This window comes from Oryzias latipes, chromosome 16, assembly GCF_002234675.1.
Source record: "Oryzias latipes chromosome 16, ASM223467v1".
NCBI classification, from domain to species: Eukaryota; Metazoa; Chordata; class Actinopteri; order Beloniformes; family Adrianichthyidae; genus Oryzias; species Oryzias latipes.
Genome location: NC_019874.2, coordinates 2,193,188 through 2,217,249, shown reverse-complemented (window position 1 = coordinate 2,217,249; position 24,062 = coordinate 2,193,188). Strand labels below are relative to the sequence as shown.

Genomic DNA, 24,062 nt, shown 5'->3' with positions numbered 1-24,062 from the left:
GTTTCTGCAGAGGTTTGCCTTCACACAGCTGGACGCTCTGTGCTCCATCCTGAGGATGCTGAACAGATTTGCTCCGTAACCTTTCAGTTCACTGAAAGGGAAAAGGTTTTCCATCTCTCATGTCTTTGTGTCGGCGTCTCAGGAGCATCACTGACTTTAAGTGGAAAACAATGAAGCAGTATTGACTGAGTGTTGTTTAAAAGTTTAATAGAGGAAGCCGCCTTGACGTATTAGTCTTGAAGCTTAACAGGTGAAATATTAGCTCTGCTTGTCTCCAGAGCGGCAGGAAGGGCCCGGTTCTGTTAAAGGGCCCGGTTCTGTCAAAAGGGCCCTTTGTGCTGCTCCCGTTTGTTGTTGGCCACGCAGGCCTGAGCGTATAGATGACCCTTGTTGTTTCTGCGCAGGCCCGGGTGAGACAGATGCCTTACAGAACAATGGCTGCGTCTCCGAGAAGCCGGTGGTGACTGACTCCACGGGCGCTGAGGGCCCCCACCAACCCCGGACTCCCGCCAGCACAGCTGACCCTGACGCCGCCACGCCGCGCCCCCACCTGGTCCGCCTCTTCTCCCGAGATGCTCCGGGCCGGGAGGACAACACCTTCAAAGAGCGACCCTCGGAGTCGGACGAGCTGCAGACCATCCAGGAGCACAGCGGAGCGGCTTCAGAGTGCGGGTCGGAGAGCCCCGAGCAGGACATAGAATAGGCTCGCTTTTTTTTCCCTTTCTCCTCTTTTGTTTTCTCTTTTTCCTCCTCTACTCTTTCGTTCTCTCATTTAAGAGAGAGCCAGAAAGCCCCCGTTGAAAGCGAAACACTCCCCACTTGCTTCCACTACCATGGCATCTGCAAGCAGCTCCGCAGCCTCTGCCGCCTTCGGGCTCGGCCGGAGGAAGAAGAACCCCGGGCTCTTGGACCAGATCGGGAACTTCTTTGGAGGCGACAAGAAGAAGAAGGGAAAGGTGAGAGGGACAGGAAGTCAACCCTTCTCATGTGTCTGAGCACGTTCAGTCTTTTCTACTGCGATTTATGAACAGATATTTGGAAAATGGTCAGACTTGGTTTGTTTCTGTGGTGAACTAAAGTGACATTCTCTGTTTCACAAACCGCTCTCATGTGATGATTTGATTCTGGAAAAAAAAAGACTTTTGGTGGATTTTCTTCTTTTTCTTTTTGAAGAGGCTGTGATTTGACATCATTTTTCTGTGGTACTAACTGGAGTAGCTTTTCTTTGGTCCGTTCATCACGACATGTGATCCTGTTTGAGGTAACGCTGCTTGTTCATATGTGTCAAACTGGAGAACAGCTTCACTTCTGGTACCTCAGTTGACGATGACGATGATGAAGCTTGGAAATGAATGTGCTTGTGATTATTAGGATGTGATTACTTCATTTTTGTGCGGGAGCCGCCTCTGCCTCTCAGAGCTTTAAATGTGCTCATTCTTCTGTATTACTTTTAAAAGATTTAATGATTAAATCATATTCTATGTGATCAAATACAGATTTATTTAAAAACACATCAGAAGTAGAGCTTATTATCACTCTGAAAATCTCTGTGCTCCGTTAAATGTTAAAAAAGGACGCCACTCTTTTATGCATTCGACTTCTGTGCCACTTTATAAAAAACCAAAAAACCGCCACCCCTGCTGTTGAGGTACGTTCAGTTAGAGGACAACAGCAGAGAAAGCCTGTGCTTGTGCTTGCTTCTGTTTGCACTCCTGCCATCAGCCGCTCCACCAGTTTAGACCAACTGGCCTTTGCTTCCGGACACCATGGACCGCTTGGCGCTGCTGTTAAGGAGCACACAGCTCAGCCAGAATGGATCTATAGCCTTTGGGGTTTGGGGCCGCACGCCCAGTAATGCCCCGCTGAGGCGAGGACGGCAAAGAAGTTCACGTTTTAGGAACCAAGCAGTAGAACAATGAGGAGTTTTATAGGAAATCTCAAGCCCAGGAAAAGAAACGCATTTAAAGCAAGAATCAGAGGGTCCATTGTAGTGAAGTCACAGGGTTTATCTGTGCGATCAAAAATAGAATCTGTTATCATCTTTTTTTTTTCTCGCTCTCCTCTGCTCTGCTGAGTGCAACACTCAGAGCTTTTGTGGTAATTGCTGAAAAAATAAATCCCTCAGCAGCAGGAAAATCTGCATTTCTCCCAGGCCTTAACTGTAAATGGCTGTTCAGAGGCGGATTCAGGACAAAAAACCCTCTCTTCTATGGACACGCCACGCTTCTGCTGAGCAAAAAAACATCACCACAACAAAACCCTGAATTTGCTGCAGTATTTCTACTTCCACATTGCATGTCATCCTCCAAACCAGGGGTGGGCAAATTCCAGCCTGGGGGCTAATAAACTACTTAATCTGAGCCGCCAAACTGGAAGAAATTATATTGATAATCGCAACAATGCTTTATTTTCCCTGTAATTCCAGTGTCACCCCATAGGTGGCACTCTACAGAAAAATGACCTTTGTTGCTGTGAACAGTTACTCTGCATTCATGTGGTTCTGGAAGATTAGTTGATTAGTTTTTTTCCGAGTCAGACGGTCGTTTTTCCGATCATTCCAACAGCACATAAACGCAGCATTTCTCTACATTTTTCCCTGAGGGGCTTTGGCACTAGAATGAGAACAAAAGCCACCGTTTGGGAATAAAACTCCTAAATATTCTACTCTGGGATTATAAATATGACATTTGAATGGAAATCAAAGCATGTTTTTGTCCAGATTTGCCCCTCTCTTATGAGGTGGATTACCAAAGCACGCCACGCCCTCAAACGTTTGCCCACCCCTGCTCCAAACCAGCGTTTACAAAAGTTACAGAGAAAAACCTTTCTGCATCGCTCACCGAGCTTTTGCCTTCTAATGATGAGCTCATGTCAGTGGCAGGTTTACCCACCTCTGTTGCCTCTAGCAAAAACAGAACAAATGATGCACTAACTTTCTGCTACAGAGTTTTATTTTCCCAGCCAGATGTCAACAAAAGACAAATCTTTTTACTGTGATTGTCCAGATCAAGGTTGATGCTCTCTTTCTAGCTCCTGAAACAGATTATCCAGGACAGTTATGGACATTTTGGAAATGCTGACGCATGTATTTGCCGTTATGTTAAACTGTTTGCATGCTTGGCAGTTATTTGCATATTGATCTTTTTTTATTCTTTTGCTTTAAATGTTTTATTTTAAGTATTTATAACCAGGTTATTTGTTTTAAAAGATGTGACATGGCATTGAAAATGTAGACTGGAATGCTGATGGCTTACCTTAAAAGAGAATTCTGCTAAGTTTGAATTGGACAGAAACAGTAGCTGTTGAAGCTTTTTTTTCTTTCTGTTTAGCATCTTGGTTTGTGAAAAGGTGCAGAGAGTCAGGAGTGATCACTGACCTGTCCAGACATGCTGTGCTTTAACCCCAGTGTCTTTAGTCGTGGGGGACGGTGCTGACGCCTCGTCTCCCTCAGGCTTCCTCACCTCAGGTTTACGTTTCATGGACCCGTATGGACAGAGTAGACGGCGGTGGATCAGTGCTGCTTTGTTCCAACTGTTTGTGATCTGTTCATCTAATCCTGTTATTAGCTTTTTGGGGACCTTTGCTCAATTAAAAACTCTTTAACATCAGCCTCAATGCTCTGGTTTTTTTTGTTTGTCTGTTGTTTGTGCAATCTAACTGGAATAACCTCTGCCTTGGTTTGCTGCCTGCTGAAGGGAGTTTGTAGTGATGGTCTTTAGTAAACGGTCTCTGATTTGAAAAACAAAGACAGAAGACGTTGGGTCACATCTCATGAGCCCAATGGAAACGGAGCTACAGCTCAGATAAAACTCAGGAATGGGGGACTGCATCGACCGTCTGCGTGAGGCTAGAGATGAGGTTGCCAGAGGATGAAAACCCTCAGTCAGTCAGTCAGTCAGTCATCCGGCAATGAGGATGAAGATTTTTAGATTAGACCCATGAAATGTTAAAAACTCTTGACTGTATAAGACAACTGGACTGAGGGAAGTTCCCTCTGGCTTCAAAAGCCAGAATCCCATAGACTTCTATGGAGAAATAAACGTAATCTGTCAATCATTCTATTGGTCAGAATAAACATTCTTGATTTGAAACTTTTTTTCGTTTACTTGTTTTTCTTAATACTATTTTTTTCATGATGATTTTTTTTCTTTTGTGGTGCATATAAGCCGACCAATCAGGTGGCTCAGTAAAAGTAGGTGGTGCCTGTCCAGTGTTTGATTGACAGATTCTCCTGTGCTTGCTTTCAAGTGGTAGGGGTGTGGCCTTCCAACAAATTCACTCCTGATTGACCAGAGTGGTTGCCATGGAAACGTGACTCACTCGCTCCAAACAAAAAATCAGCTTTAACAAACTTGTAAATTTATTTTAAACTTTTACAAAACTTTAAGCACTTGGGCATCAGGAAGGTTTTCATAATCGTCACAAAAACCTTTGCAAAGCAAAATTCCTTTAGATTAAAGCTGCAAACTGGACTATAGATGCAACAAACACCTTCATTTGAGGACAATTAGGTTTAATAACTTGTAGCATGTTTTATTATTAAAATTACAAATGATTTATACAGACACATAGATAACCTTATAGTAAAAAAAAAACAAGAGAATTATAACATACAAACCACGACATTAAGTTAAACGCAGTCGTACCAGTTTTCTTATTTCTAAACTATTACACTGTACAAAAGATTTCTTTTAAAAAGGTAACTTCCTGTCTTCAGTTGTTTCTTCCAAATTAAAAAAAGTAAACAGGCTTCCCAGAACAATATTTCACGGTCCATATATGATTACTTTCTCACGCCTGCTGCATTTACCCAGCAGGGAGTTTGTTGTTTTTTTCTAGCTCAATCAATCGGTCCAACACCTCTGCCATTCATTACTTCAACAACAACCGGGAAAAGAGGCTTATGCTGATTATGATTGTTCATCAAAAGGTCAGCTGTGATGGAGCAGACATGTGAGGAAGACTGTGAGTAAACGAAGGAGCCGGTGATGGGGCCTCTGCTCGGCGCTGAACGGAGAACATATTGATTTCTAAATGCAGATTTTTTTTTTATTGACTCCTGGATAAATACCAACGTGTGCTTTGATGATTTTTTCTACATTCACTCGTGGCTTTTTAGTCCTAATTTATGATGAAAATTCTGAGACTGTGACCTACACCACAGCTCTTAGTGATGCCAAAGGAGACTCTGAGTCTCACCTTTTTCCTTAGAAATCCACCGTGCAGAAACGTTTGATAGATATAATCAGTAAACAGTGCCAAAAAGATGATGTTTATTAATTGTTGCACATCAAAACATTGGGAAAGTCAGATTCCCAGGTCAAGCTTGTCATTGCCATTATCGGGGGTCGGCCATCGACTGCAGAGCTTCATGTGACTCTTTTTTCCCTCCACTGTGGCTCTCTGGTTAAAAAGAGTAGAAAAGTAACTAAAGTAAAAAATAAGTTAGTAGTTTAAAAAAAGGTAAAGCCATTCACAAACAGATCGTATCACTGCACAATGCTCCTGACTACAATACCCAGAATGCTCCAACATTCCATCAAGCAGTTTAGCTTGCAGCATACTGGAGTCAAACGTTTTAACAGGGTTTTTTTTAGCAGTGTTTAACACAGAAAGTCATTTTAGTAAGTTTAGTAAGCATTACCAGAATTTAAACTTGGAAGCAATGGATTAAAACGCATATTTTTCTATTTATGAACACATTTTTTAAGTGTCCCTGATGGTTAAACATATATGGCAGGGTCACTAACATAGTTCTGATTTGACTTTGGTTTGTTAGATTTAAGGATTTCTGGTAGACATGCACCATAAAAAAAAAATTTTTTTTCACTGGCTGGGCCTTGAAATTACAGAGTTGTGTCAGGAAGGGCATCCGGCGTAAAAACTTTCTGCCAAAATACCTTTGTGAATTAATAAAAGCTGACTCTCTGTGACGACCCCCAGCAGGATTAGCCAAAAGTTGAACAACAACAACATCAGAATACCTATTCCTATATTTTCTGCATTGAGATGACAAAAAGGTTGTCTTTTATTTTGAAAGGAAGCCATGTGGTCCTATGTCAAAATCTTTTTCTTATTTTGAAAATGTAGGAAAAGGTATGCTAAAGAAAACAATTGTTAATTGATTGTTATAATAGTAACAATACCATTAATAATATTAGTGTTTTATTGTTTTGAGACAATGAAGTCAGACTTTTGTGGCTCCTTTTGGGTTGAAAATCATCCCGAATGGCTCTTCAAGTGTTAAAGGGTGCAGACCCCTGCTCATGGGGAGGTTCTCATTTTAGATCTGTGTTGATAATATTCTTTTACAAAGGGTATTTCTGAACGATGTTTTACATAAAGTTGCATTTAGAGCATTTTAGCTTCCTGAAGCTCCCCAGATGTTCACTGCAAAAAGATGACAACAGTTTGGGTTTTGACTGACATCCTCCAGGTGTGACTAACAGGACATTTTTAAAACTAGAGACACAAAAAGCGACGAGCCAAACTGTTGTGTTCTTCTCGTCTGTCACTGTTTGGACTCATTTCCTTAAATGTTTGAAATGGTTCTCATTTTCGTCACAGGAGTCACACAAACTGCTCTCTTGCTGCTGGTTGATACCTGACCAAATTGAACCGAGACTAATGAGAGAAAAGAGAAGAAAAAAATCCTTTTACCTCTGGAAAAATGTGGTGTGAATGTCTTATCGGAGTGGAGAGGCTGTCATGCCAACTCCAGGCTCATTTTAGTCATTTGAATTCACCTCAAGGGAGAGTCCCACAGGTCACATCACTTTATTTCTCTGCAGACAAGGAAAAGCAATTGAAAGTTACCATTTCCTAAATGCCAACATGTGGGATTTAAAGACAGATTACTCGAGGTCTTTTCAGATTTACAGCAATAATCTTTCATCTAAATTAATTTAAATGTAAATTTACTCATTTAAAAATGTCTGTAACTAAAAAAAACTCCAGGTAATTAACTCACAAATCTGTGCTGCTTAAATGTTTTGATGGATTTGTAAAATGTCCCACTTATTAAACACAAAAGGTCATTTAACTGTAGAAATATTTTTCCTCGAAGACGTTTGAAGGGTTGTGCTCTCCAGAAATTATCTGAAAAATCCTATTACTTTTGACAAAAATCTGAGTTTAGGTGGCAAAAAAGTGGCTTCATTAGTATTTCTGTTGTTAGATTTCAACGCGTTAGTATTTAAATACATTGATATGACAAAAGATGTAATGTGGTTTTCTTGTCAGTATTGTTTAATCTGAAAACTGACAATTGCAACACAAAAACTGGTTGTTCTAACCTAAATACAAAGTAGGTCAACCTAACCTACCTGCTTTATTTACCTTACTTTTTATAACAGTTGTGGTTCTGTAAGTTAATGTGGTTTCAAGTACAAATTGTTGCTAATTGTGGCTAAATGGGACCCAGGCCTAATAAAATGAAAAAACATCAAAAGATGCTAATGAATCTATTCTAAAACTACTCTATAAGTAAATAATTCAGTACTAAAAGAAATACAAGCTAATTTTACAGAGAGTAAATGGAAGCATCTTGCTAACTGCTATGCTAACACCAGAAGATATAGAAGTGTGGTGGTTCACTGCTGTAAAACACAAGAAACAAGTCAGTCTTTTTCCATGTAAGTTAGTGAGTTTATCAACCGTTTTAAAGACAAAACGGTTAAGAAAAACACAAATAAAAGCAATTGAAATGTTTCAACTGGCTACCAAATTCAGCGTGTTAGTGTTCTCTAGAATGTTATCAAAAATGAAATGATCATAACGTTAAAAAAACCAAAAAGTTGTTGAAGCTGTGCTGCTAGGAAACACAAAACATTTGCTAAAATATGTAAAAACTTTTCAGAAAAGGTCTAATTTTAGAAAAACTGCACCGGCACTTGTCTGACGTCATGTTTTCAGGAGCACCAGAGCTGTTCCACTGTTTGCTCTCTGTATTCAGATTGAAAATTAAAAAACAAGAAAATGAGGAGTGGAAATAGAGAACTCATCGACATCCAAAGTATGACTGTTGTTTGTTTCCTTCCTATCTCTTTCATTTTCCCTTATAAACAAAGGCACAGCAGTCCCAGAGGTTGCTCGTCTTTCTCTGCTTCTTTTCTTTTATGCATCAATTTTCCACATCAGCAGAGATGTCCGTGCAATAACACACACAGAGACACACACTGGAGAGAATATCATTAAGGGGTTTCTACAGAGTCGACAAGAAGCTGACGTCAATGGCGAAAATAGTAGCAGGAAGAAAGCTCTCTCTTTTTTTTGGTCCTTTTGTATTTTGTTCCCTTTTATTCCTACAAGGCCGTTTCCAAACATCTATAAAATGTGGGTTAGGTGAGACCTCCCCCATCATGTGGGAGGCAGTGAGGCTCTCCCCCCTTTTTTTGTTAAAGTTCTTTGATGCAGGGCAGTGGAGGTAATGGATGACTTTCATAACCTCCCTCCACTTCCACACAATGATAATCATGATCCACTTCAGAGGAGAAAACATTGGTTTCCCTCCACCCAACCTGACCCTGAGGCCGAATCTACCCCACACTAACAGCATAACACATCTTAGGATCAAAGCAAGGCTCATTTAGGCTTTCTTTGCTGTTCCTACGTTGAGGTCAAGTTTCCACAATGCCGTTCTGTAAACAGATTTAGGTCCATATAACGTCGTGAATACCTGCACACTCACAATCACCATTTCTGTTACATTCAAATGGGAAAAACTGCTCAAATGGGACAAAAATAATTACTCAAGAAGCAAAACTGAGATGTTGCCTCTGTGTTTTGGAAGTTTTATTTGCTCAAAACAAACCCACTCACATATAATTCCATTCAATTTCATTTATATAGCCCACAATCACTACAGTCGTCTCGATGGGCTTCATATTGTTAATTGGAAAGTAAACATAAAATCAAAAGGATCATGAGTACATAGAATTCAATAGGAAAAGGCTAAACTGAACTAACTAAACAGACTAAACATTTACATTAACGAACTGGTACCTATCGGATAAATAGGATTCAAACCACTGGAGGGCAGATCCTCTGATCCCTATGTCCTGCTCTAATCTATGGAGTAAAATACTGTGGTCGATAGTGTCAAAGGCTGCACTGAGGTCTAACAGGACCAGAATAGAGAGTAGTCCCTTTTCTGAGGCCAATAGTAAGTCATTAACCCCTGTGCTATCCTAGGCACTTTAAAGTTGGGTCATCTAGACCCACTAGACAGTGCTCTGAACCTTTTTTCTTCAATGATTTGTGATCTTCACTGGTGTCCATGGATTACATGAAATCTTTCCACCTTTATCCACGTTTGTCATGGTAGGGAGAACACGTCAATGGAAGGGGGGGGGGTCATCTAAGATAGCACAAGGGTTAAACTGTATCTAGTTGGTTAAATGTGATAAAGTGAAAAGAGTCAACTCTCAAATGATGAGAGTTTTTTCTTTGCTGTGTGCTCTCTGCCTGCACGTTCACACTAAGTGTGATTCCCCCATCAGAGGCGTCGAGTTTCACTGTCAAGTCAGTGGTTCAGATGTGATCCAGGTCCTGGCACGGCGTATCGGTCCAGGACCAGAGCGATTTGAACGGTGCTGTTAAAGTTCAAATATTTGAGCACTGATGAGGTCGCCGCGTCGTATGTGGAGGACATGGAGGATCATTCCAAGCGTTCTCATCCTGAACCTTCACCCATTTTCTTAACCTGCTGGATCACTTTTGGGCAGACAGAGCCCCTCCCAGTTACTGTTGGGCAAAGGCGGGGTATATTTTGGACAGGTCGCCAGTCTACTGCAGGTCCCATAGGGCTGAAGCGAGTGCGCCTGCTACAGCGGCCCCTGGGAAGTACCAGCCCGGGCCCCCTAAACTTTACAATATTTTTCTTATTTTCATCGACATACTAATAAAAGAAGCTCTTCTAACTGTGTTCTTATTTTTACTTTTCCCTTCTCAGGTTAATGTGGGACAACAGGTTAGGTTGTTAAATAAAAAAGCTTTGTTATTAATCTATTAGATCTTTTTTTGAAACTACATTTGGCTAAAAACGACATAAATATGACTAAAAAAGCACTGGGAACATTTTTACAACAGAGTACAGGTGCTGGGTGTTTCAAGGGCCTCTGTCATGCTTTTCTTAAGTCTTTCAGAGGAAACACACCTTATGTCTTATAATAAACTACCTTTGGCACACTAAAGATATAAAAGAAATAAAATATAAAAGATATAAAATGAATTATGAGTCATTTTTGGCGTTCATTTTCAGGTTCATTTACCCAGAAGTAAGACAACTCGATCTCTGAGGCCCCGCCTTTCGTTTCCTTGTGGGTGTCCTGTCGTCATCTTTGAGTCGGCCTCAGCAGCCTGTCTGCGTTTCTCCACGAAAACAAACAACAGTCTAACTTTTACAGAGATGGATGTGCAGATTGTAGATATAAAATGAAAGCGTTCAGCTGATTATTCTCTATTCTCACGTATTTATGTCCCAATTTGAGAAACCGCTCGTTTTCCTGGATGGGGAGGGCTGGAGCTCAGAGATGCCTGAATGGATCAAACAGTGGCGGTTCTACCCTGAATTACTCCCCGGGCGAGACCCTCCCCAGGCGCCCCCCCCCCCCCATAGTCACAACAGAACTTTGTTTGTCTTTGTCAACTGACATGTTATATTGTCATTGAAATTAAGAAGTGGATACAAAAGATGTCAGAATTCTGAACAGCATTATAAAAGTTATCAGAACACAAAAAATAAAAGACCATAAGCATGGCAAAAATACAGTTAGCTAAGAAATATTAAATCAATATTAAATAAATAATATAAAATAAATATTTTAAAAACATTTATGAATTGGAAATTTAAATTGTCATGTTCTATATCGATCTCTACTTCAGAGAAGAAAAATTAGCTCATATTTTCCGTCTTCAATCCTTTGATTGGAAAATTTTCAGTTATGACCTGTTGAATTATGTTTTGTCCCCATAGATTTGCAGTAAATGGTAAATATTCATTTTTAAAACTACCTTCAGATTTATGGAAATTCTATTGGCTAAAAATATAATCCCACATTTGTAAAACAAATAAAAAATAAACTTCATATGCAGGCTCAAAATTAACCCCTAAATCCCCAGTTAAATGTCAAAAAAACATTGGGAAAACGTTTAGGCTGCCACAAACGATTATTAAATTAATGACCAATCTCAAATTATTTGCCCCATTAGCATCTTATGGCAGCAGCAGCATGCTGTGTAACCATCACAGCTTTTTTAACATTATGAACTAGTATACAACAGCAAAACCCAACAAAACCGTTGTGTTACAGCAGAGCAGACAGACACATGAATCATAACTAATGTTACAAGTTAAGGCAGAGCAAATTTTTAAGAATAAAATCCAAAAAAAAAAAAAAAAAATGACGCTATTTGCAACATTTGGGCCTACTTCAGTGTTGGTCATCGACCAAAATAAAGTTTTCATCGGCAACGTTGTTGTAGGGCAGGTAGCATTAGAATTTAGAAAAGACATGCATCAAGCTGTGAGGACTTACCCTTTTCTTTATCTCTTTTCTCCTCTTCTTCTTTTCTTTTCTTTCTAAATTGGGCACCAGATGGCTTTGACCTTTTTTTCTCCATATTTTAGATGTTTTTGGCGTTTGTTTGGCATAAATGTCCTCACGTCACGAAGAAGACATCAAGTCCGTCGACTGAACCAACTGTCACCTTAGTGACAGCATTGTTTTGTGTTGCCATTTTTTCATTTGGGCATTTAACACAAAATTAACCCAAAAAAAGCAGAATATATTTTCTATACCTTTATTAAAGTGTAGGTTATAGAATGTCACCTTATGACTGACTTATAAAAAGGTTTTATGAAGTAGATTCAAACCCCCGCCCTTGTCCCCACCTAGCCACTTAATTTGGAAGCGTCCCACAATTGAACTGATTCCCCGCAGCCCCCCCCCCCCCTTTCTTCACACATTTCCAGCAGGAGCGCGTGCAGCTATAGCCAGGGGCGCTGATTCGCTACATGACGGCGCAGTCGCAGTTTTTACTTTTATTTTTTTCATCAAGCCCGCGACCGTCGCCTCCCCTGAAAGATGAGCCCGCCAGGTTTTGCGCATGCGCAAACGCGGTGGCGCTCCGTGCTCCCCCCGCGCCCCCTCCCTTCTTCTTCACACACATTTGTGTCTACTTCTCAAAGACAGGAGAGCGCACAGCTGCGGGGCGAGGGCGGCGGCGCGGCCAGGTTCAGGCTGTTACAAACTCACAAACTGTGACATAAGTAAACCAATAGTGGTGCATATAATATTTTACAAGGGCTGAGCCGCCGGTGCCGCCCCCCTTCAGTTTTCCGCCCCAGGCCACCGCCCGGACGGCCCGTGCCTAGAACCGCTACTGGGATCAAAATACCACTTTAGGGTTGTTAATAGTGAGGAATGAACATTACGATACACTTAAAAGCTCAAAAAGTCGATTTTGCATGCTACAGGCCCTTTACTGTTCCCACAGATTTCCACATCAGAAACATCAGCAGCATCCCTTAAACCCTCAGACGTCATTCCTCCGGCTGTGCTCATAGGTTAGCAGTCATGCAGGGTCTGTGGGATGACGTTCTGAGAAGAAGTCCTCACAATAATAATAATAATTCTGAAAATGCAACTAAGCAAAGTGCAAAAGTGGGCAAAAGACAACAAATGTCAGCAAGATCCTGTGGTGTTGCTGCAGTGACGTGGGGTCAGATGAGGCAAGTGAGGCTCACCTGTCATTGGGATAAAATAAGAAAAAGTAATTAAGTAAATATGATTTTCTACTTATCCGTGTTAAATATACATTTTCAGTAGAATCGACACGTTTCCCACAGTTTCTGAGGTGAAAATAGGTGAATTTGAATGTTGCGATCACATCCGGAGCGGAAACTCCGGATGAGGCTCCGGAGCTTCGCCTCATGTCTGACAGCAGGGCTCAGTGTTTACACAGAGACGTGCGGTAGAAGCCCTGCTGTAGGCCCGCAGAAAAGGCTTCAGGCATGCCTCACCAGCAGGGGGCAGACATGAGCTGACCTCACCGCACGTCACTGTGTTGCAGCATTTATTTTTGTGTTTTTCAAGCCTGGTTTTTCAAGCCCTCTCCATTTCATCACATATTGAGATCTTAGAGACAAACTAGGATGTGTTCCAGGTAAGTTACACGTATTTTTGTGTAAGTCGACTTCATGTTTTTTCAGGGAAGCAAGCTGCTAAAATGTGCCACCTTAACTTAACCTGCAGCGGTCTGAGCATCACTTGGTGGTCTCTCGTCCTGCAGGGCTCTTTCCGTGGAGCTCTGTCTCCGGCCCCTCAGAAAGCCTCCGCCACCTCCCCACGTAAGCGTGGCGGGGAGAACGCCGTGGTCCACTTCTTTCGCACGATGGTGAGTAAACCCTTGTGCTGTTTTTGGACTCCTGACTTGTTTGCCTTCTTGATTTTCTGCATCTTCCTCTTATCTCATTTTCCAAACCTCTGTTGAAAACCTTTTCCTCAGGTGAGCCCCGCCCCTCCCAAGTCTAGGGTGAGTCTGCTTCCATTTGCTCAAAGGCTGAAGGAGAACATTTACAAAATTCCTTACATGAATAAAAGTGATCATATTTTGAAAGTATCTCCAGGGCTAATGGCCAGAAGTGAGTTTCGATGTCTTTCAAAGGGAAAAAAATGAGTAAAAGTTTTGAAATGTGTAAATGAAGTGAATTATATTCACCAAAAAACCTCAAGATTTTTCACTGCAAGTTTATGCTCCACCCCTCACACCTGTCCCGTCTCCTCCCCCACCTGTCCTCTTTTCTGTGCTCCACCTGGTGACTCCTCCCCTCCTCGGGATGGACCCTCCCACATGCCACCTCTCCCTACCATCCTGTTTTTCTGCTGAGTAAGACATGTTTTTTTTTTCTGTTTCCCGCCTTTTCTCTTTCTTGTTTTTCTGACCCCCCAGTGGAGAGGACTAGCAGCCAAGATAGGTCTGGTAGGTTGTCTCAGATTTGGAAAAGGAAGACAATCATGAAACTTTAAAAAAGAGTGGGGTGGGCTTCTACATCTTAAACCGGTTCCATTTTCGTCCATAATCCGTCCATCCATCAATGTTAAGAAGCTCTCATTCCTTTGCTCCATCGTGTCCCGTGAGGCTGACTTATCCATAATAATGTGCACGGCGTTGGGTGGAGTTAACGCTGGTCATCCTCCTCATCACACGTTTCCTCTCAGACTTTCTTGTGTGGGGGGGTCCTGAGGCAGCGCTGCCTTCTGCTGGCTCTTGGCAACATGATCAGCACTTCCATGAACACTCATGAATGAGTGCGAGGCAGCAGAAGGACGGCGCCAGCTTAAAGGGAGAAAATAGCATTTCAGGAAAAAACTGAACAAAATGAAACTTTTGCTTTAAATGACGGGGATGTAAATCCCAAACGGCGGATGATGTCCTCCTTTAGTATCTAATTTAAACTGGAGCTACGTTTACCTAAAAATACATTTTTCCCTAAAAAACATTTGTACTGTGCCAGAACAGATCTATTGGAAATGTTTCTGTTTTAGGTTGATTTTGAAGGGGGAAAAATATGACTCTCTTCTGTTTTCCAGATCAGGAGTCTGCAACTTGAGGCTTTGGAGCCACGTGTGACTCTTTAGCTTTACAGAAAAATACTCATGCTTTGAACAAATATGGATAAATATGGAGGATCAGCTACTGTTGATCTGTATGTTTAGGTTTTTAAACTAAGGCGATCTTTTATTCGTAAAATTATTTTCTTTAAGGCTGACATTACTCTAAATCAAGCAGCCTTGTGTAGTTTGCCAATTCCCCCAAATGTCAGATGACTGAGCAACATGATGGTGAAAGGTTGAATCTGTTATCAGAGCTGATAGACATTCGTATCTTCTACAGCACTTATAAATGCCAATAAATCTGAGTTTTTCACTAGGTGTATTTTATTTTGAAATCAACTTAAATGTGCCGCTGTCAAAAGTTACAGTTACATTTGTTATTCAAAATATGACACTGTTAAAATTCAATATTGTAAATACCTAAATGTCACATTTGATGAATGGTTTCATAGCCACATAAACATAAACGGTCTTTTTTTCCGGTGAACTGGGACTCCTGCTGCTAAGAAAACACGACCAAATGGCTCCAAATGTCCATCGCTCTCGGCTACGCGCGTTCAAGCGACCACTTTCAACGGAAGTTAATGTTAACGCATGTAAATGTGCGTTTGAGGCTTCTGCGGTCAAAGGTCTTGGGTTCACGTGCAGCTAAACCAGGTTGACCAATCACAGACTCGGCTATGGATGGCGTCCATACGTCATCCAAAATGCCAACAATTTGAAGATTGATCATGGAGGAGAAATTAACACCAAGTCTTTCATTTGTCAGATTAGAGGTGTGAAAGAAAAAGCCTGGGGCAAGAGTTGTGAGATTTGCCCCGCTTTGACATTTGGCACCATCTGTCTTCCAACTGTGGGTGGCAGACAAACGCTAGTAAGCAGTAGAAAAAGAAAAGAAGAAGAAGCCCCTCCCTGCTCGTCCAGTGGGAACACTGTGGCCTAAACGTTCTTGAACGCGCATCACATGTCCGGTGTGAACGTAGCTTCAGCGCTGAAGGTTCCAGACTAACGTCTCTGCAGAGGAGCTCTAAAAACCATCAGTGAAGAGCTTCAGTCACAGAACGAGAACAGCTAGAGCTAATAGCATAGAAAAGGCTGTCTTCCTCCATCGTTGACTTCTGCAGCAGAGGCGCCAACAAACGGTTGTGAAGGAGGCGTCCACCTCCTCTGTGTTTGTTATTTAATATTCTACCCAGCATGCAGACACAGAACGCTTTCCTTTGCAGAAACTTTGGTAAGTCTTGCATAATTCAGTCAATTAGAGACTTTGTGGGGAGGAGGACACAATTCTACTTTAAAATCATCTCCACACTCTACAGTAGTGTCTCATTAGCAGAGTGTACACTCATCCATCATCCCATTTTGACACAGGGTTATTTTCTCTCCTTTCTGCAGCTCTTTCTAAAACTTTCACTATTTCACACTAAAACAGTAATCTATGGGTCTCATTGAGCCACTTAGACAACGTCTTAATGAATGTCTGGACATCTGAACCTCTTCTGTGTGACTTCCAGGGCCCGCAGAAGTCCACTAAGAAGGCCGGAGCCGGGGACGGCAAAGGCAGCCTGACTAGAATCTTCAAAATGGTAAAAATGAGGAACTTTAATTTGAACTTTTTGTGATTGATGTAATAAACTCGGCTTTTGTTCTTCTTCTAACATTCTGTCCCTGGCTTTCCCCCTGCCTCAGTGATGGTCTCAGCAGCAGAGTGAGTAAGCCATGCCTTTAACACTGCATCTGTTTGTCCGGAAACATCTGGACGCCTCACTGCTGAAGCGGCCTGCAGCAGAATAATGAGAGGCTTTCAGACACAAGATTGACCATTAAGCTGCTGCAAGCTTGGAGCTGATGACCGCGCCACACATGCTCAGTCGGTTCTGATTAGAGCTGCCGCTGACACTCTACCTGCTTCACAAGTGGCAGCTTCTGCATCACTCTCATCTATCTCTACTAACCTTACTGGTCACCAAACAGGTTTTTTCGATCCTTTGTGCATAGAAGTCCCTGCATTAGTCATTAGAGGTCTTTGGGGGATTTGGAAGAAGGACAGCGGCAAGAAGAAACCACCTAAATGGTCATCTGTTCTCACTGAAAGTCACATTTATTTAGTTTGGTGAAAACAGAATTGGGTTCCAGTTGTTTCACCTCTGCACACCGTGGTGCACATTTGTCATTTTGTCCCTGATGTGTTGCAGTTTTCTTCCAGCTTCATAAAGTACTTTAACATTTTTCTAATATGTAAGTTCATGAAAAACAAGTTATTGCACTTTTTGAGATGCCAAATCAGATTTATTTCCATTTTTTTACTGCTAATTCTTGTTTTTGCGATAAAAAGTGTTTTCATTTTGTCTCAGACTTGTTAGTTTGGTTTTCATTGTGTAAAGTTGCATAATCGTTGCATGAGTCTCACACAACTTTATTTCAATCAAATTTAAGACACATAAAAATCCACAGACTACAGTTTCAGCATTATTTGATTTGTGATGTCCTACATTCTACACAATTACATGTTTAAGTCTACAGACAAACACATTTTAGCGAAACGATTTACTTTCACTTTCTGGCTCGATGAACCAAACGAAGAGCGGTTTGAGACGCGTCTGCACGTTGGTTTGTTTTCTGTTTGGGCTTTTTAACGTGCTAACAGCTGGTTTAGCGTCAGGACATGCAAACAGAGTGAACATACGTGTTTAGATTGTCTCACAAACAAACAATTTATTTATGTCAAACGGACCAAAAGTCAAGGAAAAGAGGAAACTCCTGGAAAAACAACAACATTTAAGTGAATAACTGTAGTTACAGCAAGTGTTCACCACAAACGATCCTGTTCAGAGGGGAGAGGGGGTTTGTTAACCCCCCCTTTACAAATCAAACTGTATTTATGAAGCATTTTTCAAACAACACAGCAGGAAACCTGAGGAAACTGAACAGAAACAGGAACTGAAGGAGAAACCTGGCCGTTAATTTTACACTGTAGTAGTTTTGACTTTTGTTGTTGAAAAACATTAAAAATAGAACGAAAAAGAAAAAATAGAATTGAATGTTTTAGAACAATCAGGTTTTAAGCTAATATTTCTTTACTCCGTTTTCAGGATTCTAGGGCACCTTTTGGAAAATGTGTCAGTCATTTTCAGTGAAGTTTTTTATTTTCAATGAGCCTGAAAACCTAATGTGGACTATTTTATCTACACTTTAGCACCATGAAGTAGCATAACCGTGGTCCCATGCATAAGCATAGTGACTTGAAGCTTTCTGGAAGCCTTTATTGTGTTGACATGAAGTCCGCTGTGCTTCGGTTCGTCCCTGCAGCAGGTCTGTGGGAGGAGCCAGCGGCTTTTAAATGTCAGACTAAAGACTGGCAGTTTGAGCTCTGGCAGTTTTTCCACAGAGCTTCAAAAACGGAGGCCCCTCTGACTGTACTGCTGATTAGTTCGTTTAGCAATTACTGAAAGTGGGCAGAAATCCATTTCTCCTAAAGGCTGCTGGCTCTCTGTTGTCTCCACATTTGCTGTCTCTAATCTACAAGAGAGTAAACAACGGTGGAGGTGATGGACCTCTGGGATGCTTGTTCATGAAATCTGATTCAGCTAATTAGTGTTGCTGGGAATATTCCTTCCTTTCTGGGGGGGGTTCCACCACAAAGAATTAGTCTCACAAGCCAAGTGGAAATGAAAACACATTTTTGACATTTAATCCTTTCAGTTTCTGCTAAGTGTCAGATTTAAATCTCAGCATCTTAATGTGAAAATTGTTCTGATGTGATTACCAGACGCTGAGTCTTCCTCGGTCAGGAAACCCAGAGAGATTAGTGCTGTTTGTGAGATCTTGCTGCCTCAGCACTCATCCTGATATTTAAGAAGACAATAACAGTTTCTGCTTCCTGATAAAACTTTCAGGTGAAAAGAAAGAAATATTGCAAAGTTGCAAACTGATCACATTTAATGAGACGGCTGGAAAGTAGAAGTTTCTAAAAACGCAAGAGTTTGCAAGATGTGCAAAACAAAAAAGTTAAACCGGTTGCGATTTACAGATTGTTGTGTAACCCTTGTGTTATCTTAGATGACCCTCCCCTTACATTGACGTGTTCTCCCTACCATGACAAAGGTGGATGAAGGTGGAAAGATTTCATGTAATCCATGGACACCAGTGAAGATCACAAATCATTGAAGAAAAAAGGTTCAGAGCACTGTCTAGTGGGTCTATATGACCCAACTCCCAATGTTAAAGTGCCTAGGATGGCACAAGGGTTACAGTGTTGAAATAAAGTATCCATAGAATTGTGTTGTACATAAATAGTGTCATTAGACTGTGATTTATAATTCTTTTTCCCTTTTGGGAAGAAACCTTGTTCTTCGTCACCAGCTAAAGTTCCACTTTTAAAGGTATTGGTGTGTCATGTTTGATGATTTGGAGTGACATTACAGATAAAGCATCTTTGCCATTATGTCATTACGAATACTCCGCTGTTTGGTTTCCTGGGGGCTTCATCTCTTGTTTTGAAACAGAAGCAGTGCAGCTAATCTGCGTGATTAATTCCTCCTTAACCTGAAGGGCTTTGCTGTGGATCATAATTGCTTCTGTCTGATGATAACGTCCATCTGTGGAGATCTGGAGTGGGCGTGGCTTTCATTTTGTGGCCCAAATTATTCAAATCTATTCAGGAATCAGTTTGTTCTGTTTCCCTGCAGACGAGAACAGCTCTGGGGTAGAAAGCTTTGTCCGGTAATATTAATGCTGCATTCTGTATCATCAGGTGAATATTGGCCAGATGGATCATTAAAAGTGTATGCAGACAGAATTTTAAGTCTGAGTAGAAACAAGTTAGTTTCTAATCAGGTTTTTAAAGCAGGATTTAGTGTGTGTGACTTTCCTGACAGTCTTTCCCTTAGTTTTACGTTTTCATGCACTCTTTATGTTTTTAGGTAAATTAATTTTTTTCAACTATAATGATAATTGTTCTCCTTTATTTATTCCTTTTTATCTAAATAGTCCCATATTTCAGCCGCTGAACATAAAAAAATCCTCCTGACTTTTACAGAATTTTAAGCTAAATTAAATGTAAATGTCTATGACTCCGCCCATCACCATGGAAACTTGGAGCATTCATTGATAAAATGTATTTTTGTTTGTCTGCAGCTGCTTGTTGCAGATTAAAAACAATGAATTATCTGGTGATGTCACTAAAAACACATTTAGCATGGAAGGGTTCTGTTGCTATGAGGAAATAAGAACCGTTTTCCAGATGGGCACCAGGGAAATTGGTGTTCATGTTCATAAGCTCCAAACTAGCACAAAATATTGCAGTTGCTATGTGGTTGCTATGTGGTTGCTAGGGGCGTATTGTAGTCACAAAGTTTGAGTCCTAATTGAAACACGACCTGAGCGATTTGGAACTTGACTTCACTGTTGAAGTGCAGGTGGATGCAAGTTTAGCAAATAGTAAAGGCCAATAAATGTTTTTATTAATTGTACATAGTGATCTGTAAAATATCTATAATATGGGCTTTGTGCTTCTGTTGTTTTTTCACTTTTACTCATAAATATTTGCTCTAAATTAAAAAAGAAAAAATATGTATCTAGTAATATATATATATGTATAAATCATCACCACAATGTTCATAGTATTTCCTTTCTTTTTTATAGAAATTGTCTGCTAAAAGTGGATAAAGATGCGTGATGATTTTCTTAAAGTTATAGTTTATTAAACTTTCAGAGAAAGTAATGAGCCTGACGGCTCAAACTGCTGACTTTCAGCCTGAGCAGCTTTTCTCACATTGGGTGACTTTACCTTCAGCTTATTGTCAATCCCAGCTTTCATTATGCTGTGAGAGAAAAGAATGAGGAAGCTGAAATTCTTTCTCAATGGCAGAGTTTATCTTTTTCATTTGGTAACTAAACTAATAAAACCTGATTCAAAAACTTTGACCATTCTCACCTAAAAATGTGACCATATTTTCCTGACTCTAAGGCGCACTTCAAAGCCTTTGTTCTTTCTAAAACTGACAGCCTTAAATGTGAATTAATTCTAGTTCATTTAATTTAGTAATTTAATAATAATTTAGTTAATTATTAATAATAATTGAAGGGAGATAATAACTAATAATCATAATAATAATATATATCAAAATAATAATTAGTAACTAATAATTTAGTTCATTTAATTCTAGTTAATTTCAGTTCATTCTAGTTCCAGATGTTGGAGTTAGACGGCGCTCTGACAACATGTCCGTCTGTTTTTTAGTTACAAACAAGGCTGGGTGTTACAGTGAATTCGCCAACGCGGCTAATGTGTAGCAGTTTCCCACTGTGTGTATTTTTTAACCCTTGTGCTATCTTAGATGACCCCCCCTTCCATTGACGTGTTCTCCCTACCATGACAAAGGTGGATAAAGGTGGAAAGATTTCATGTAATCCATGGACACCAGTGAAGATCACAAATCATTGAAGAAAAAAAGGTTCAGAGCACTGTCTAGTGGGTCTAGATGACCCAACTCCCAATGTTAAAGTGCCTAGGATAGCACAAGGGTTAATCAAAGTGATGTTTGTTTTAGGGATGTCAGTCTGTTATTTGGAGGGTTGCAGGTATTGTAAATACCCTAGCGTGGCAAACATGTGGCTGTGTTGGGTTGTGTTTTTCTTTTGTGTTACTGAGAAGGTTGGGAGTTAGCGTCTGTTTGTTTTAGCACAATCAGGCTGTTATTTTATGTGTTTAATCAAGGCTGAAAGGTCCAAGTATTGTGAGTAGACTAACGCTTCTAACATGTAGCATGTTGCAACCAAGTTCTAGAATTATTGCAAACACAGTTAAAAAAGTCTTTCTGACTGATGGACTTATATCATCTATGACAATAAAGTGGAAACGGCGTCCTTTAATGCCGAAAAAAACGGTACTCTGCAGAGAAAAATCTGTTTTTGTGGCTACATTTGTTGATTTCTTTACCAGCTACCTGAATCATAGAAAACCTGGAGCAGAAGTCGCACCAGACGTGTTTCCGTGTGTGACGTGGTGTGTCTGTTCTACAGGGAAGCAGGAGCGCTTCTCCAGCCAAACGCTGAGGAGCGCCAGCAGGAAGCTAGACGTCCGAAAAACCCCGGGGGGAACAAGAGGAAGAAAAAGAGGAAAATGACCAACCGTTCACACCCACCTTCCCAGTCGCCTTCAAATAACACCTTAATGTTTGCTAACCCCCCACTTTATGACCCTCTTTGGGTGATGGATGGCGACACAATCTGTCCCTTTCTCGTCCATCATCTGAAGCTCCATGTGTGCAGCCATGGCTGTCTGCTGAGGCTGATCCTGAAGCCGCTCACGTGTGCAGCCTGATGACCTCCTTCCCCTCGCCACAGCTCTCCTTTTTTTTGTAGCGTCAGTGTTGGTTTCCTAACAAACGGTGGCTGAAGCGAAGCACACCCGAGACCGTTGAAGGATGGAGCCGGCACAAGCAGACCTGACCTGACTGCTGCTGCCTTTGGCAGACTGAGGGAAAGACTCGGGTGTCTTTGCGTTAGAACAGTGGTGTTTTCTGTCCTGTCTGTCTGTCCCACGTCTGTGTTTGGTTTCAGAACAAGAACTAACAGGTTTACATCGCTGTGGACCAGATGTCTTTTTAATTCACCTCATTTGTTGTAGCTGTAGCAAAGTGTCCTGTCATAGATGTTAAGTGTTGATCGTAGCACACAAGGCTGACTGTGGCTTTCATGCTTTAAAAAAAGTTTTAAATCAACTTTACAAAACTAACAAACCTTTATTTAAAAAGCATCAGGCCAGATGTGGACTCCTGTCAGAGCTGTGATTTAGTCTGCTGAAGGCTTTCCTCGTCATTTCTATGCACTCATACTGTAAATTCAGGAGATCCTGAGCCTCACTTTGGACCACCCAAAACAATGTGCTGTTTGTTTGTCCTTTATGGTGCAGGCTTTCAAAAAGAACACACTCAATTTCATAAAGGTGCTCTGGAACTAACTCTTCCTCAGAATGTGTCCGTCCTTCTGCATGAAAAAGAGACCCATGTTTCAATTCTAGAAGGTCCAGCCCCATTCGTTGTGCTTTCCCAAAAGCAAGCATGTGTGATGTGCAGCCTCTCCCGTGTTTGCGTGCTCGAGCCTCGTGAGTGCAGCGTGGCGTTTTTCCGCTGAATGGATCCTGAATGAATGTAAACAACCTCCTCATTATTGTATGTGTAATAAAACATGACCAGCCACTTAACTAAAAATAAAAAACTACAAGCATGAATGTGTGCTCTTTACTTTGAACGACAAGCAGATGAAGCATCATCAGGATGAAGAAAAAACCTTCTGCATGTAAGCGGGTCGGGTCAGAACCTCACTGCCAACAAAGGTATGAAATGTCTCCTTTTATTATGCCAGAGAGCGTGACTCATGAGGTATTCATTATTCAGATCAAACTTTTCGGAGCTGGAGCTCCCACTGTTCTGGCCCGGGAGAACAATGGCTGCTTTCCGTCACGTCCCTGTAAACAGGCCCTCCAAAATGGGAGTGCATTTACCTAAGAGGACGCAACAAAAAAGTTTCTACCTCTTCTTTTCTGTTCATTCAAACATGAGGCTAATAAACACACTTTTTATTTCATTGTGGGGGGGGGGGGTGCATTGTGGGTTTTGACGGACTACAATCAATAGAATACAGCTCTGTTTTCTACTTCATATTTTCCATTTTTGTCGGAAACAAAGTGTGACATTGACATGTTCTCAACTGCAAAAACATGCCAATGAAAGTAGACGAGAAATTAATAGTTATTATGACCATTGTTCTATCCTATGGGGTCCAGATGACCCCCCCCCCTTAAATTGACGTGTTCTCCCTACCATGACAAAGGTGGATAAAGGTGGAAAGATTTCATGTAATCCATGGACACCAGTGAAGAGCACAAATCATTGAAGAAAAAAGGTTCAGAGCACTGTCTAGTGGGTCTGGATGACCCAACTCCCAATGTTAAAGTGCCTAGGATAGCACAAGGGTTAAAAAAGCCGCAATAACCCTATGAGAACTGGACTGAGTGAGAGTGACATCATCTGGAATGACTGACCCCTGGCTCCAACCAAATAAAGGCTGTTCAGTTGCCATTTTTTGTGATACAAACATTACCATATTGGAGTCCGACAATGTCGTTAAGCAGTGATTGGTCGGTTCATATCTTGAATAACCATGCTGCAGCAACAATACAGTTGGAAAGAAGGAGGATTAGCAAGTCCATGTGAAAAACAGGCAGCAGAGCAAGAATAGTTGTTCTGACAAACACAATGACTGAGTAATCTCTGTTTATTCCTCTATGGAGGTCTATGAGATTTTGGCTTCATGGAACCAGCAGTTACTTCCTGTTTGGAACGCCAGGGGGAGGGGTCACTCTGTCCAGCTCTCACATGCAGTCGATGGCCATGATACTTTGAGGGGGGCGTTGTCAGTTCTCATCCATTCCAAAACCCT

The 24,062-nt window shown here is 41.1% G+C and overlaps 2 protein-coding genes across 11 annotated transcripts in view; both read left to right on the top strand.

Annotated features, from left to right (window-relative positions):
* Nucleotides 1–22,851, top strand: part of mbp (myelin basic protein) — a 118,322-nt gene extending 95,471 nt beyond the window's left edge. Inside the window, exons 4-10 of one of the 5 annotated variants that reach the window (XM_023964326.1) lie at nt 405–956; nt 13,294–13,398; nt 13,510–13,536; nt 13,954–13,983; nt 16,133–16,204; nt 16,308–16,326; nt 21,642–22,851. In XM_023964326.1, coding sequence (XP_023820094.1) covers nt 405–703 — 299 coding nt within the window. In that variant the 3' untranslated portion in view covers nt 704–956; nt 13,294–13,398; nt 13,510–13,536; ... (2 more) ...; nt 16,308–16,326; nt 21,642–22,851. The remainder of the gene's footprint in view (nt 1–404; nt 957–13,293; nt 13,399–13,509; nt 13,537–13,953; nt 13,984–16,132; nt 16,205–16,307; nt 16,327–21,641) is intronic. The other 4 variants (XM_023964328.1, XM_023964327.1, XM_023964329.1 and 1 more) reach the window with 4 other exon arrangements.
* Nucleotides 467–22,851, top strand: LOC101173447 (myelin basic protein-like). 6 transcript variants are annotated; one of them, XM_004086639.1, is made up of 7 exons: nt 467–956; nt 13,294–13,398; nt 13,510–13,536; nt 13,954–13,983; nt 16,133–16,204; nt 16,308–16,326; nt 21,642–22,851. In XM_004086639.1, exons 1-6 carry the CDS (start codon nt 834–836, stop codon nt 16,308–16,310), a joined length of 360 nt encoding a protein of 119 aa, XP_004086687.1. In that variant the 5' UTR covers nt 467–833; the 3' UTR covers nt 16,311–16,326; nt 21,642–22,851. The 6 variants fall into 6 exon arrangements, with proteins under 6 accessions (XP_004086687.1, XP_004086688.1, XP_011471609.1 ...); XM_004086640.1 differs by lacking the exon at nt 16,308–16,326; XM_011473307.1 differs by lacking the exon at nt 13,954–13,983 and having other exon boundaries at nt 593–956; nt 16,142–16,204.
* Nucleotides 22,852–24,062: the final 1,211 nt, after the last annotated feature.

What these genes read in the sequence shown, in the direction of transcription:
- LOC101173447 (XM_004086640.1), top strand. Translation starts at nt 834, where the DNA reads ATGGCATCTGCAAGCAGCTCCGCAGCCTCTGCCGCCTTCGGGCTCGGC. An exon ending in ACAAGAAGAAGAAGGGAAAG is followed by an intron (nt 957 to 13,293) that starts GTGAGAGGGACA and finishes CTCGTCCTGCAG; the next exon opens with GGCTCTTTCCGTGGAGCTCT. An exon ending in TGACTAGAATCTTCAAAATG is followed by an intron (nt 16,205 to 21,641) that starts GTAAAAATGAGG and finishes TCTGTTCTACAG; the next exon opens with GGAAGCAGGAGCGCTTCTCC.